Source organism: Vipera ursinii (genome assembly GCF_947247035.1).
Source record: "Vipera ursinii genome assembly, chromosome: Z".
NCBI lineage: Eukaryota > Metazoa > Chordata > Lepidosauria > Squamata > Viperidae > Vipera > Vipera ursinii.
Genome location: NC_139517.1, coordinates 29,588,984 through 29,605,309, shown reverse-complemented (window position 1 = coordinate 29,605,309; position 16,326 = coordinate 29,588,984). Strand labels below are relative to the sequence as shown.

General features: G+C 41.4%; 1 protein-coding gene across 1 annotated transcript; it reads right to left on the bottom strand.

Annotated features, from left to right (window-relative positions):
• Positions 1–379: 379 nt before the first annotated feature.
• Positions 380–11,180, bottom strand: TMEM101 (transmembrane protein 101; the record flags this gene model as incomplete). Its single annotated transcript, XM_083378609.1, has 4 exons — positions 380–3,157; positions 4,727–4,873; positions 7,455–7,635; positions 11,044–11,180. The coding sequence occupies 4 exons, from the start codon at positions 11,178–11,180 to the stop codon at positions 2,849–2,851; spliced, it is 774 nt and encodes a 257-aa protein (XP_083234735.1). The 3' UTR covers positions 380–2,848.
• Between the last annotated feature and the right edge of the window lie 5,146 nt (positions 11,181–16,326).

Below are 16,326 nucleotides of genomic sequence, written 5' to 3'. Positions count from 1 at the left end.
GAGTAGGAGGTTGGACTAGAAGACTTCTAAGGTCCCTTCCAACTTTATTTTTTATTATTATTCATTAAACATGAACCTCAGTCAACTGAACATTCACATTGACTGGCGCTAATGATTGACACGGGTTGCTGCCAGCATCCTAGGTATCAACTAGGTACCTCCTTAAAATGTAAGATGTTCCAAGTAGCGCAGTTTTTTGTAGCATTGCTGGAGTTATTGCAGGAAGCTGCAGTTTCTTGATGTGATTTGCAAAGTTGTTGTTGTTGTTGTTGTTATTATTATTTCAAGGACTACCTGTATAATAAAGGATCTGTAAATATATAAATGATCTTGGAATTTGGGAACACAAATTGTTGTCTCTCTTATCTTTCTTGCTCAAGTTGTCTAGAAGAATTGTACTTCGTACAATTGTTGGTGCATTGCTAACAACTGAGCTACTGGGGTTCAGCAAACTGTTAAGAAAGGAAACAAAACAGCCAGTGGGAATAAAAAGAAGATACATTAATAGAAAAGTGTGTTTATTATCTTTTAAACTTCCAAATGCAGAATACGGATTAGGAAACCCTGTAAATGCAGCAAATCAATGTTACCTGCCAATGAGGAGGAAAAGGCAACATAGTGTATGGCTAAAACAGCTGAAGTAGGCTGATTCCAGAATGGCATTTTCCAAATTCCTGCATCTCTCCTTTGAGAATGAATACATATAAAAACCCATTATGGTGCTGGATTCTAAACCAATGATTCCTGAGTAAGTTCCTTGAGATCCTCTGAATAAAAATATTCCATCCTTACACCTCAGGATGTACACTGGATTTTTCCAAATGCAAATTAAGATTTCAGACAAGGTTACTGTCAAAAATGTGCTCTGGAAAGAAGCAGTCTGAGTATATTCTGGCCTGAAGAATATAATTATACAGATAGGAAAAGCTGCATAAATATTATTATGAGTAATGGATTTTACTGTGTCTAGATCACATGTGGTCAACTGAAAGAGAACCTGATTCAGAACTGGGGCAAGAATGGAGGTGGCTAAGCGTGTATTATGGCAACCTACTGCTTTCACTGACTCTGCAGATTCTGGTCCTCTAGTAACATAATCTACCAATGAGGGGGGAAATCAATATATTTGTTGGGCAGCACCTCTTCTAGAGGTTAACATTTTGAAGAGTTTAAATGTTTGAGAAAACCTCTTCTTCTATTCCTGCAGTCCTCAGTATCAAGCATAATCTTGTTTCATCCAAATTATGTTATTCCCAAACTCCCTGATTCCACCCAATGTCAGTCATTTTTATCTCATTTTTTCCACAGCTTCACTGCTCACAGATATAAATCTGGGCCAGTGATCTGAGGCTCTATGTCTTTCATCTGCCCTTGGTAGAAGTGGTGGATTCACAGGCCTCTCACTCCCACCTGCGTCCTTAAGTCTCATCTCCCATAATGGTCGCAAACTGCTATCTCACAGGCCAATTTTTCCTGGATTTTGGCATATTCCAGGTTTTTAACATATTCCAAATTTTGATACCTCTGGGAGACAAACTGCTCCCATTTTCTCCCACATTTAAAATCTCAAAAAATGGTGCAAAAAATGGCCATTTGGGAGCATTTACGGAGGTTTGAAAGGACAGGTACAGGAGTGCTTTTCCTCTCACTTCCATTCTCCACTCTTAATCTTCCTCCAAAGGAAAGTACTTAAAAATGAGCTAAAATTAGCCTGAAAAGTGGGGTTTCCAAAATTTAGGGAAGGTGAGAGAGGAGTTAAGGGCCTCCCATTCCTGCTCTCTTCCTTAAAAAAGCATAAAATCACAGACTGCACATTCGCTCCATCATTTTCTGTCATAAGACAGGGGTATAATTTAAAAAATCATGAGGCAGTCTACCATTTCAAATATTGTCCATCCTGATTAGTTCCAGCACCACAAAATTTGAGGCATCTAAATCAAGGAAAATTATATCCAAATTTCTTTTTCTCCACTTGCAGCTTGATGGAATCCAATCTAAATGACATGTTTTATAGGAACTTAATTACAAAATCAGACTTTCCTTTTACCATCCAGTTTCAGCAGTAAGAGGTCTTAGCCTCTTAGCATCCTAGCTGATACACTAAATGTGTAAATACTGGGGGTGGGGTGAGGTTCTATTTACTCCTAAACCCATTATGAATAAAATATTTTACCTAATCGGTCATTGTTTGGACTGTCTGGAAGGGTATGATACAGTTTTACAAATGTGTTCATACAGGTAGAGTAAAAGTCAACCAACGCAAATATATTTTACCATTTATGTTAACCTCTTTGAGAATTATCAATGGCCACAAGCCTCACTGGATATAAAAAAATTGCACATTCTGTGACAACCGCTACCATCATAGTCATACTCTTCAATCCAAAGTAAAATGAGTCAAACTATCTCTTTCTCTGTCTACTCAACCCAGGAGTGTTTTTCAGCCCAGCAGGACACCAAGTGAAAATTTTGTTCAAATTTTCTTTAAATTTCTGAAACTTTAGGGAAAAATATAAATCAATCCTACTAAGGGACACTAAAACCCTGAACCTTCACAGATGTAATTAAAGACCTAAATCTTTCACTTTCTATCGTTCAAGAAATAGGACAGCTGCTGAACTGTCCTTGACAAAAATAAAATTAAAAAAAACACAGAAATGACCCCGTATTATAAAGAAAGAATGTAAATTCATTCAGCTGCCGGAGGAAAGGAGCAGAGTTTCAACAATGCAATAAAACCAAAAATAAATAAGCAATTAATTAAAATCATGCCAGTCCCTTCTCTGGAGGTCTTCTCCTCTACCTGGCCTGGAATCAAGCAAAGTTCCTCAAGTCCCTTGGATGATGCTCAGCCATCCGTGGCCAAAATGATGGAGGCCCCAAAAACTCCAACGTTCTGGCCAATCAACTTCATTTGATTCCAGAATTCAACTCTGCGAGAATCGTGCCAGTAGCCAAGATTGCCATCAATGAAGAGGATGACCAGAGGGAGAATTACCGACAGGATCTGAGCAGCTGTGGTGATGTAATAACCAGACAGAAAGGAGAGAGCAAGGACACCGTAGAGAACGAAGAGAAGCTGTAAGAGGATCTCCCCACCCAGGATACCACCAAGATAGGCCAGGCGGTCTTCTTTGCTGTGCTGAAGAGAGTAGGCCTGAAAAGAATAAATTGGAATGTTGGTTTACAGCAAACTTTAACCTAACACTTCTGTAAGGTGTACCAATTGGGAGACAGATGTAAACTTCTGTGTAATTTCTCTATCTTCAATCACTGCTATGTTGTACTACTAGGAAACCCACACTGGATTTATTAAGCTCCAAGTGGGACATGAATGTTTATTGTTTGCATCAGACTGTTTTTTCAGGGTCAGACCTATTCCACTTTTTTTTGGGGGGGGGGGGCGTTTTTTCCTATAGTTGGTTGACTACATATTTCAAGATATATACTCATAAGTCTTGGAATAAAGGATCCTGCTCAATTTCAACTGAAGACAATTTTGGACAGAAACTACAGAAACAATTTTGGAAATTATTTATTCTTTATTTATAATTTTGGAAATTAATTATTTCTAGAAGCTTATTTATTTTCATCTTAAAATGTAGGATCTCAAAAAATAGGAGATTTCTAGCCTCCCATCCGAAAGTTTCCAATAGAAATCTAATACCTCTTACTCATCTATCTCCTTATTCTCTGTCCTTTTGGCTGTCCTCCATTTTGCCACCCTGCACTCCTCCCCCACCACCGCTTTCTCCCACTGCTGACCTGATAACCAGACAAGGCACCTGCTGGCCTTCACAACGCTTTGCACCCTGCGCTCCACACACACCCATCCCCAGATGACCTTTGCTGTTCCTCCCACTATTAGTCCTATACAACAGTTTTGTGAGGCCTCCATAGCAAAGATCAGCTGGGGAGGCAGCAGTAGATGATGACAGAAGGCAAGGCAGCCAAAAAGGAAGATAACTGAAGTGTGTGTGTGTGTGTGTGTGTGTGTGTGTGTTTGTGTGTGTGTAAAATAGTTGGGTTGAAGCAAGACAAGTGTGACAGGATGGCAAAGCCTCATCTGCAGTTTGCCAGACCCAGCTGGGGAGGAAGCAGCGGGACAAAGCCGGCAATTTGTGGAGGGTAGGAGAAGCATGAGATCCTTGCTAACAGCAGTGCAGCTGCCATCTAACAACCGCAACTGGGACTATCAGAATTGCCATTGCTAAGCCATGCAGTCACGTTTCACTTAGTGATTATTTCACTTAGTGATGGAAATTATCTCAGTAAGGGTCATTAAACAAGGACTACCCATATACGAATAATTCTCCCTGCTCTGTGGTTCTGTATGAAGTTTGTGGAGTTCTTAATGCTCTCTGAGTTTAGTTGTTGCTTAGCAGATGTTTTGTTACTTGCACTGATGATATTACTTAACTGGGAAATGAAATATCTGCAAACAAATAACCTCAGAGAACTCCAAAAGCTCCACAATTGAACCCTGAGCTACAAATGTTCTCTTCTACTGGAATACAGAAGCTCTTAACTTCTCTGTATGTCTGTATACATTTACACGAGTACTTGTGAGACTGTTCACCATCTGCAAGGACTGCTGATTTCTGATTTGATCCCTGACTTATGGTGCGTGGTATATGTCCACTATCTGTCTCATTATTATTTTTTAATCCTGTGAGAGGATGGAACAGAAAGAGAAGGACGATTCAGATCCTTTTCATGTACATACCACACAGATGAGGTAGATGCCAATGAAAACTTGCCCCGTAGATTGCAATGATCTGTTCCGTGGTTTCTGGCGGTAGATCTCACCAGCACCACTTGCCAAGATCAGAAGTCCACCTATTATGGCTATTGTTCGTGAATACATTCTCACCTGTGTCATGCAAAGTAAACAAAATGTGCCAATTAATAAAAACAGGAATGCCTGTTTTTTATTAATACCCCCCAATACTATACATTTTTGATGTTGACCTCAACATTCTCTCTATATATATATTTCTGAAGACACAACTTTATCTGATTTGGTACTGATAATTTTCTTTGGTAGATGAAAAGTGGCTACTAAATTTGGGCACCCAAATTGTAGTTTATATATTTGTCATCCCTTCTTTTCACAGCACAGAGATAATTTTCCATTAACCATACTTCATTGTGCTCAACCAAAAATATAGCTATCAGGTTTAAATACAGGAGGATTTGAATATAAAGGGAAATGACAATTAACAAAAAGTGTTAGAAGAATAATGTAGGCATATTGCATGTTAAATCAAGTTCTTCATGTTTGATCAACATCTGATAATGGAAGACACCAAATAAAAAATAATTATGAAGCTGAAAACAATTAATCAATATTTAACTGATCAATATAATAACAGCCAGTACTGTTTCTGTACAGCCTCAGGGTAACAAACAATCATATACATTTATTGATTAATTCAATTTGGGCACAACCAGACTCCAACTGCTTGGATAGTTCACAAATAACAACATAAAAAACCACTAAAAGAAGAAAATAGCATCTAGGAACAAAAACAAACAGAAAATAGAAGTAGCAAACATGCCCAAGAGGCCCCATCTGTCTCACATCAAGGTCTAGGACAGGGGTAGGCAACCTCGGCTCTTTTATGACTCATGGACTTCAATTCCCAGAATTCCTGAGTCAGCATAACTGGCTCAGGAATTCTGGGAGTTGAAGTCCATGAGTCATAAAAGAGCCGAGGTTGCCTACCCCAAGTCTAGGAGAACAACCAAGTCTTCAAGGTTTTACAGAACACTAACAGGATAATAGCCATGTGGTTTTCAGGCAGGGTCTTATTCAAAAGAGCAAGCACAGCATCAGAGACGGTATCTGTACTGAGTTCTGACTGACATTGTTTAATGAAGAGATGCAGAGCACACCAACTCTGCTAGCATGTACCAGCCAGGCAGAATCTATTGAAGACAAGGTCTTTCATGTCACTGGCCCTTATTATAGGTAAGGTATGTTGGTAATAATCAGCACCTTGAATCACACTAGGAAGAATACTGGCAACCCGTGCAGCTAGTGAAGCAGAAGTGTCACATGAATACATTAAGCCCCCCCTTCCTGCCCCCCTTACCACCAAAACTGCTCTATTCTGGACAAGCTGAAGATCAAATGGTTTTCAAGGATACCTTTATGTAGAGCACACTGTAGTAGCTGAACCTTGAGGTTGTTGTCTGAAGGGCTTCCCAATCTAGGAAAGTGTACAACTGATGTATGAGAGGAGCTGAGGAAAGTTCCCCAGGGCCACAGCTGCTGCCTGCTTTTCAAGAAGTGCGTATCCAGGAAATTTCCAGATTGCACGTACTCTTGGAACAGGAAAGTGCCCTCCTATCCGGTAAGAGTATGTATGGAAAGTCCTAGGACTTTTCCCAACCTTTCCAGTTTGGCAGCCTGGCATGGGAGGATGATGGTTTTGTGTGAGGTGCAAGCGCGCACAGCTTTACTTCTGTAAAGTGAAGCTGTGAGCACCCACCACTCACACGGCCCGGTTGCAAATAGGCCACAGCCCGATAGTGGGCCATGGCCCATAGACTGGGAACCCCTGCTCTAATATCTCTAATATCCATAGGCTTGGTAGAATCAGAATAGAGCTGGAAGGGACCTTGGAGGACTTCTAGTCAAGCCCCCTGCTCAAGCAAGAGCCCGTATACCATTTCAGACAAGTGGCTGTCCAGTCTCTTCTTAAAAACCTCCACTGATGAAGCACCCACAATGTTTGAAGGCAAGCTGTTCCCCTGGGTTAATTGTTCTCGTGTTGCTTCTCTCCTTGATTAAGTTCCATCCATTGTTTCTTGTCTTGCCTTCTGGTGCTTTGGAAAATAAATTGAGCCCCTCCTCCTTGTGGCTACCTCTCAAATACTGGAATACTGCTATCACATTCCCTCCCTAGTCCTTCTTTCTCTAGACTGGCCAAACCCAAATCCTGCAGCCATTCTTCATATGTTTTAATCTCCAGGCCTTTAATCATTGATTAAACTGAATCATAGTTTAATATGATCATCCAGATATTGGACTCAATAGGGCGAGATCCTTAAGCCGCCAAATATTGTCAGAGGAAAAGTTATGTGTTCATTTTTTTCACTGATTGATAGAGAGAGGTAATCCAATTTGAGATGTTTTCACCTCTATAAAATGAAAAATTATTCCAGCATAAAATATATGCTGTCTGTCTCTATCTAGCTATCTAGGTATCTATCGAATTTAGAAACCACCAACCATACTTACAGAGCAACTTAACTACACAGTTATATTTTTGAAGATCCTCTTTTGCTAACACTGAAAGGTGCTAGACATAAAACATCAGAATCTAATTAAAGGAAAAAATGCCAATATAGACAAACCATTCAACTTGAGCCCAAGTTAATTTTGTGATAAAGCAGATCTATGACCAGACTTTGAATGCCAAAAATGGAGCAGATAATTTTTTCACCTTCAGCCAGTCTCCATAATGTGCATAGCCTCCAACATATGCTGCATAGGTGCTGATAGCCAACTGGAGAGCAGCCCCCAGAGCAAACCATCGGCGTTTCACACCAAAGGACATAAAGCTGGCACATAAAACTGCTGCACCCATGTCAAAGTAGAGAAATGGGACAGGGATGTCTGGTTTCCTATATAAGGAAATAAAAGTAAAAAATTATTCCATGAAAACTGAAAGAAATGAACACGGCACAAGAGAGGGTGGTACACACATACATGCACAACTTGGCCTTAATTTCCAAAGAATACAACCCCATTTGGAATTTACAACATTTCTGTACTTTTTTCTTAAAAGCCAAAAGCTTTTAAGCTAATAGTCACTAGACCCTAAATATGTTTGAAAACTACAGTACTGGAAATTCAGCATTAAGCCTTGGAGAGCACAGGCAATTACAAAGGTTAAGAAATTCATTATTAAAAACTACTACCATGAACCCCTTGACATGAACTTTAAGAAGAGAGAAAATAATATTCTAACCATGAGCTGAATATTTCTGAACCACATACCTCATCTTTCTTTTACATAACTTTTCTTTGATATTATTTTATCAACATTCTATCATTCCTTGCTTTCTTTTCAATTTTATTTCATATTCCTCTGTAATTCAGTGGAATACTGATAAGAGATGCATATATTTAGCAGTATATTTTGGGAGCTACTTAATTGTTTAAGGATGCCTCATGTAGGCATGTAAACAAATGCAGGTGTGATCACCTGTGGCAACCAGGAATCATCTCTAAGCAACCTAAGGTAAGTACTAATACCACTTTACAATGCTTTGGTAAGGCCACACCTGGAATACTGCATCCAGTTTTGGTCACCACGATGTAAAAAAAGATGTTGAGACTCTAGAAAGGGTACAGAGAAGAGCAACAAAGTTGATTAGGGGGCTGGAGGCTAAAACATATAGGGAACAGTTGCTGGAATTGGGTATGTGTAGTTTAACGAAGAGAAGAGTGAGGGGTGACATGATAGCAGTGTTCCAATATCTAAGGGGCTGCCACAAAGAAAAGGGAGTCAAGCTATTCTCCAAAGCACCTGAAAGCAGGACAAGAAGCAATGGATGGAAACTAGTCAAGGAGAGAAGCAACCTAGAACTAAGAAGAAACTTCCTGACAGTTAGAACAATTAACCAGTGGAACAACCTGCCTCCAGAGGTGGTGAATGCTCCAACACTGGAGGTTTTTAAGAAGAGACTGGACAGCCATTTGCCTGAAATGGTATAAGGTTTCCTGCCTGAGCAGGAGGTTGGACTAGATGACCTCCAAGGTCCCTTCCAAATAATAATAATAATAATAATAATAATAATAATTATTATTATTATTATTATTATTATTATTATTATTATTATTATTATTATTATTATTATTAACTTTGGAAGTACAAGAAACAAAGTGCCCTTTTTCCCTTCTGACTAGCAAATATAAGTTGATATAATTTATATTTATTTTTGTTTATACTGCTTCGCATTTCACCTATTCTCACAAGGCAGCTGAAGTACAGATAACCAGCCTTTGTAAGTCAATCTGCAAGGCTACCATGAAAGACAGATTACAATGAGCATTAATTACAAAGGCATTAATAATCTATTCAAAACAATAGTCTACCCCAAAACATAGTTGGCAGGAAATTTACTATAAAGCTGAGAGAACAAAGTAGCCTTCAGATGGCAGTTAACAGATAACAAAAGTGGCATCATGATTTGTAGAGCCACTAAAAAGATCCATTTATATTATTATGATTAGTCGAACAGTTAGCCAAATGTTTACACTAGATATGGCATTTTGGTCCACCTATTGAGTTGTTCCCAAGGACCTGGGGTAGGTCGTTTGGTGTTAAAAGTAATATCACAACATATAAGCTGTTCCAAGTAATGCTGCCTTTGCAATTGGCTGATGGTGGATTTGTCAATACAAATGATGTTCAAATCATTTTCCTGTTAGGCACCGAAGGTGCCTATTACTATTGCTATTATCTTTATTTTCTATATCATCATCACCATCAGCACCACCACCATGCCCCATTCCTGATGGGCTAGATCAGGTACAGCAAAGTCAAAAGATAATAAAACTAAATACAAATTGTTACAATAATATTAATAATTATCTACACAGCATCATGAGTGTGCAGTAAAACTCATTTAACTATAGAAATGTGTCCTGGAATGCAACTCATTTACAAAAATGCCAGGAAAGTGAAAGCCATTCACAGCTCCATGGGAAAGGTATTCTATAAAATAGCAGCTATCACTGAAGTGGTCTGATACTTGGTCACATTCTACATATTACTCAAGAAGCAAGACCTGCAACAGAATCCCCTCATGGCAATCAGTCCAAACAATTTTAGCCAGTTGTTGACTGATTTATGGATGTCTCCAGCCTCACTTCCAAAACAACAGGCTCTCCACTGATCAGTGCTCACAACAAATTTAGGGGACATGGTGGCTCAGTGGGTTAGGACGCTGAGCTTGTCGATCAGAAGGTCAGCATTTTGGTGGGTCGAATCCCGAGTGCCATGTAACAGAGTGAGCGCCTGTTACTCGTCCCAGCTTTTGCCAACCTAGCAGTTCGAAAGCACATAAAAATGCAAGTAGAAAAATAGGGACCACTACGGTGGGAAGGTAACAGTGTTCCGTGTGCCTTTGGCGTCTAGTCATGCCGGCCACATAACCACGGAGACGTCCTCGGACAAGCGCTGGCTCTTTGGCTTTGAAACGGAGATGAGCACCGGCCCCTAGAGTCAGAAACGACTAGCACGCATGTGCGGGGGAACCTTTACCTAGCTGGATAAAGTTGTTCTAGATCAATTTTCTCAAAGCAAGCTCTGAGAACTCTCAAGAGTCCCTCAAGAATCTCAGGAGTCTGTGAAATCAAAATTATTTGATAGCTTATGTTGAAAATAATACAATATTAAAATCCCATCAAACAATTGTGAGATGCAGTAGCACCAACAAATGCATCAAGGTTAATTGTTAATACTGTTATGTATAACCCATACTAACAGAAGTTCTTTTAGGGTCCTCCCAGAAAGGAAGGAGAGTCCTGAGAGAAAAACGTCTAAGAAATACTATTCTAAACTTGTAATTGCCTCCGTTTTCCTCTCCAGCGCTCAGATCCAATCATTCCCCTGCGTGATCCACCGATGCCCATCATGAAATCCCGCCACCATTTCCGGCTACCGTCCTGATCCCCTTCTATCCCAGCATACACTCAGCTTTATTTAACGATGCCCACTCTGTCACTGTCCGCCAGAGACTTCCACCCCTCCGTTTCCCCCCCCGCCCCAGTATGAAAGCCCAAGCCACTCTCCCACTCCATTCATTCTCACGAACACCTTCTCGCCCACCTGAGCATTATTTTTCTTTCCCATGTTACATCCATAGACTCCCACCACTTCTCCACGTGAGATGATTCGGGACTCCTGACTTCCCCGACCTTAGAATTTGCCTCTTGATTGTAAATGGACGGAGACGGCTGGCATCAATTACCCTCTGCACACGCTCAGAGGCATAGTAACTTTCAAGAAGAGTTTTACTCACCGGCGAACCTCGGCGCGCTCGGCATTGAGGAGAAGGCCGCTGAGACAGTGCCAGAACGGGAAACGCGTGAGCAGTACCGACCCGATCCGCATCAGCAGCCGCAGCACTCCCCGCCGCCTCCCGCTACCCGCCGCCATCTTGCGATAGGGCGGAATTACTGGCGTATCCCGTTCCTACCAGAAGGTCCTCCTTGGTCCGTTAGAGCATCGCTTTAAAGTCCCTGTACAAAACGTTCCGTACAGGAACTGATGCCACAGTTCAAAGGTTCCCCTCTTCCTGCTATAAAGATTAAAAGTCGTTCGCTTAGATTTTGTGATTGCCACTTCACCTGTGCTATTTAATCTGCTTCTTCTGGGCAAATTAGAAACAGAAATAGCACACAATAGTTCCGACTAGGGAAGCTGCGCTATATTATTTTATTTCTATGTCACCATCAGCCTTGTTCTCATCTCACCAACAACTTGCGATTTGCTGTAGTGTATCAGATTACAAAATTCTGGGGCTATGCCTCGAGAAACTCGTGAGGCAATAGTGAAGACAGATGATATGAAAATCGGTTAAAGAGAGGGAACGAATGCGAAATAAGGATTGTGACACGTTTTATAAAACTATAGGAGACTTCTGCACGAAGTGGAAGTTTGGGAATGCGTCCAGTTTGGTCTATAGTTATATTCTATATTCTATAGTTATATTCTATATTCTATAGTTATATTCCCGGATTATGCATGAAAGAAAACTAGGTGACCTTGGGTCGGTTACTCTCAGTCCAACTCACCTCACAGAGTTGTTGTGAGGAAAACAGGAGGAGAAAGGAATATTACGTATGTTCACCACCTTGAGATATTCATAAAAATAATAAATGGGGAGAGTGAAGAGAACAGGAGGGATGAATAACCTCAAAGACAATTATGGGCCAACATCCCAATAAGACTGTGATTAAAACATGAATTTCTCTTCAGATTTAAGACAAAAACAGATCATAGAGACAACCATGGAGCACACTTCCCAAAACTATGTTTTCTATATTGGTTAATATGGGTTGCTTACTATACTTGCTCAGCTTGAGCTAATTTATATCAATAAATAGTGATTTTCAGTTAGCATAAAAATAAACATTAAGCATAATGTTAAGTCATGGGCTCTGGTGAGCAGGAATGAAGACACAAAGCTGAGTACACAGAAACTCATTCTTTTATTCTTGCTGGAACTGTACTTGAGCTTGGGCCGCACCCAGCCACAATATATAGCCTAGCCCTAGCCCTAAGGTAGCAGCCAGTAGGATTGAACCTGCACTTGCCGCCTGGGGCTGACCAATTGCAGGACCAGAGACTGCTTGTCTAAGGCTCTCTAGCAACGCACGTGGTTTAGTACCACAAGCCCAATACATAACACCCCTCCCTCCTAAGATCAGGCTATAATTCCCTTAATAAGCTTGACAACAGTCAAGACTTATGAATCACTCCCAACAGCCATAATAACATAATAACAAAATAATAAATAATAATGCTTATAAATTCAAGGTAGCTAGAATGACATTATATAGCCTAGCCCTAAGGTAGCAGCCAATAGGATTGAACCCGCGCTTGCCGCCTGGGGCTGACCAATTGCAGGACCAGAGACAGCCTGTCTGGGTTGCTGGAGAGCCATTAGCTCTCCAGCAACACACGTGGTGAAGTACCACAAGCCCAATACATAACACATAAATAATGAGCTTTACTTGCAGGAACATTTAACATTTCAGGATCTTTAGAATTTATTTCATTTATGTCTTACACTGAATATTCTGTTTTGTTGCCTAAGTAGAATATCAAATTAAAAGCTCTAACTCAGAGTATGAGGGTTGCATACAGCAGAGGATGTCAAGCGTTTTGGTCTAAGGACCCTTTTATATTCTTAAAAATCAGGATCTCAAAAAGCTTTGTTTAGGTGGGTTATAGCTACTGATAATTTATGAATTAAAACTAAGACATTTAAAAATACTTGTCTTCGCAGACCCATGAAAGGCTCTGAACTCTCAGGAGTTTGCAGGCCACACTTTGAAAACCATTGGTATAGAAAAGCTAATCATCATAAAACAGGGACCAAATTGTCCATTTTAATTCCAAGGGCCAATTATTATATTTGACAGCCTTCCCATTTTGCAATCTTCCAGAAATGCTGGAGTATAATTTGCATGTTTTCCAATCAGCAAGTATATTATCTGCATTGACAGGAAATTAGAAGAACCATAAACTGCCACAATTGGAGAGAAGAATTAGATTTCATTCTCTTTTCCTTTCTTTGAGTTGATTATCTGTATTTATTTGCCACAAAATATTCCATATGGTACTCATTTGGGTTAATAAACTCATAAATAATAAATGAAAATTAAGGCCACACACAGAAAGTAAAATACAGATCATGTAATAATGTAATGTTCACATTCCAGATCAATTCTCTAAATTACTTACACATTATGTTTGCTATTTCCTGATATCACCCGATTAAATTATCTTGTGGAACTATTCAAAATAAATGATAGGATTACCAAAGACTTTGTATTTTTATCTTCTTTCAATAAACAGATAAGAAAAGGAATTCAAAATGCTTCCAAATAAGGCATCTGCATTATTTATATTGATGTATCTCACCAAAGCCAAAGAAAAGTCATGCAGTTAAGGATGAATGTCTACCACATATGTTATGTATTGGGCTTAATTGTAACACTATGTGGTAAGCTGGAGCTAGCTAACTCAGACACCCCGTCTCCGGTGCTGCTATTGGCTGCCCCTAGGCAGCAATGGGTTGCTTTAAACCTATTGGCTGCCGCCTAGGGGCCAGGCTATAAATTGCTGCAGGCTGCAGCTCAGTTCCTCAGTTCAGATCCTGCAAGCAAATAAACATGACCATTGCTGAACTCACTCGCCTCGTCTTCATTCCTGTGCAATGAACTCAATACACAACACTGGCGACGAAGGTGGGATCCTGCTTCTCTGAGAGGCAGCGCACACCTGGTGGGATAGGCATTTCACCCCCGCTAGGGTTGGCTAGCCAGAGACACTAGCGACCACGCGCTCAGTGGATCAGTCCCTGGACATCGGAGAAGCAGGATCAGAAGACACAGGAATCAACCCAGAAGACCAGAAGAATGCCCAAGGTTGGGTGGCTGCGAGAGTTCGACATCAAGCGACCAGAAGGATGGCCATCATACCTGTCCCAGGTTGAAAACTACCTCCGGGTGAACCAGGTTGCAGTAGATGGACTGAAGGCCGCCATGCTGCTCTGTGTGTGCAGCCCAGCAACATTCGATCTGGCTGAAAACCTGTTTGCGCCAACGCCGCTGGAATCACTCTCCTACGCTGATCTAAAGAAGCAGCTCAGAGAACATTTCCAACTGAAGATGTCGGTGATTGCCTGGCGCTACGCCTTGGAACAACGAATACAGCAGCCCGGTGAGACCGCGTCAGAGTACATTGTAGCCTTGAGGCAGGCCGCATGCCTGTGTAAATTTTCTGATGTCGAAGAGCGACTAGCAAAACTGAAGCCCAGGATGAAGTCATGGCAGATGAAGCCGCTGGGGGAGCCGTCCGAACAATCCGACCTTGCAAAACAACGTAGCGCAAAGAAACCATCCACCACGAGGATGCCAAACGCACCAAAGAATCAGATGAAGAAGATGCCAAAGTCAACAAGCTGCACAAACAACCCGACACTCAACACCGCAGCAGCAAGCAACAAGAGACTCCTTACAAGGTAGATCTCTTACCTAGATATAAAGGTTGTGGCAGCCACCACCAATGCGCAGACTGCAGATTCTGGTCAGCCACGTGCCGGGCCTGTGGCAAAACCGACCACATTGCAGCAGTATGCAGAGCTTGCCAGAGGGACCGACCATCGAAGCGCCAGTCGGAAGATCCGATCAGGAGAGGTACTGGGGTCCAGGGGCAGTTTAGCATGGGGTTTTGTGCAAGCCACAGAAGTGTATGCTGCACCGGGGCCCGACACCCCCTCAGACCCAAATTTAAACTTCAGGTGGAGCTACAAGGCGTCCCCTGTAAAATGGAGTTGGACACAGGCTCAGCCGTTTCCATCATTTTTCTGGACACATTTAATTTTGTGTGCAGTCGCAGTAGAAAATGGGCCAAGCTAAGGCCCTCTGACATGATTTTAACAGATTTTCAAAACGCGAAAGTCACAGTCAAGGGTGAAGCTACCTTGGCCGTTAAATTTAAGGGATTTTTTGGGCACCTGGATGTCGTAGTAGTAGGGGGCCAGAGAACGACACAAGCCACGAATCTAACGTCAGTTTGCGAGGACTTTGCAGACGTATTTGATTCAGCCCTAGGAACATACATAGGCCCGGCTATATCATTCAAGCTACATCCCAATGTGGTCCCCATTAGGATTAAGCCTCAAAGGGTTCCCTTTGCCCTCAAACATAAAATTGACACAGAAATAGACAAGCTTGTAGAACAGGGCATTTTGCAACCAGTTGATGGTGGGGAGTGGGAAACTCCTATAGTAACACCGCTTAAGGCCAATGGAGAAATTAGAATATGTGCAGACTACAAATGCACAATTAACAAAGCCCTTAAGCAACACGCATACCCTGTCCCAGTGGAGAACCACATCTTGGCATCTTTGCAAGGGGGCACCAATTTTGCAAAGTTAGATTTGGCAGAGGCCTATCAGCAACTGCCAGTTGATGAGGCCACAGCCACAGCTCAGATGATCGTGACTCACAGGGGGGCTTTTAAAGTGAACCATTTACAATTTGGGGTTAGTGTTGCACCAGGCATTTTCCAGGGAATCATGGAACGCATGCTTAAAGGCATTTAGGGTGTTTGCCCTTATTTTGATGATGTGCTTATTGCAGGGGAATCCACAGAGGTGTTAGCCAGCAGGCTCAGAGCCGTCCTACAGAGGCTGCTTGAAGCAGGCCTCAAATTAAAAAGAGTAAATGAAGTATTGGGGTTTGTTCAACTGAATTTTTGGGATTTCGCATTGATGCTAACAGCTGAGTCCAAAGTGAAGGCCATTCAAATGGCACCTAGACCTAGATCAAAAGGAGAGCTACAAGCATTCTTGGGCCTCCTCAACTTCTACCATGCATTCCTGCCTAACAAGGCCACATTGGCAGAGCCACTTCAAAGGCTTTTAGATAAAAATGCTTCATGGAAATGAACCAGCATTCACGAGAAAAGTTTCCAACTCCTAAAGGCACTTTTGTCGGTTAAATCTACTGTCACTCATTTTAGGGAGTATAAACCAGTCTGTTTAGCATGTGATATCCCCTTATGGGGT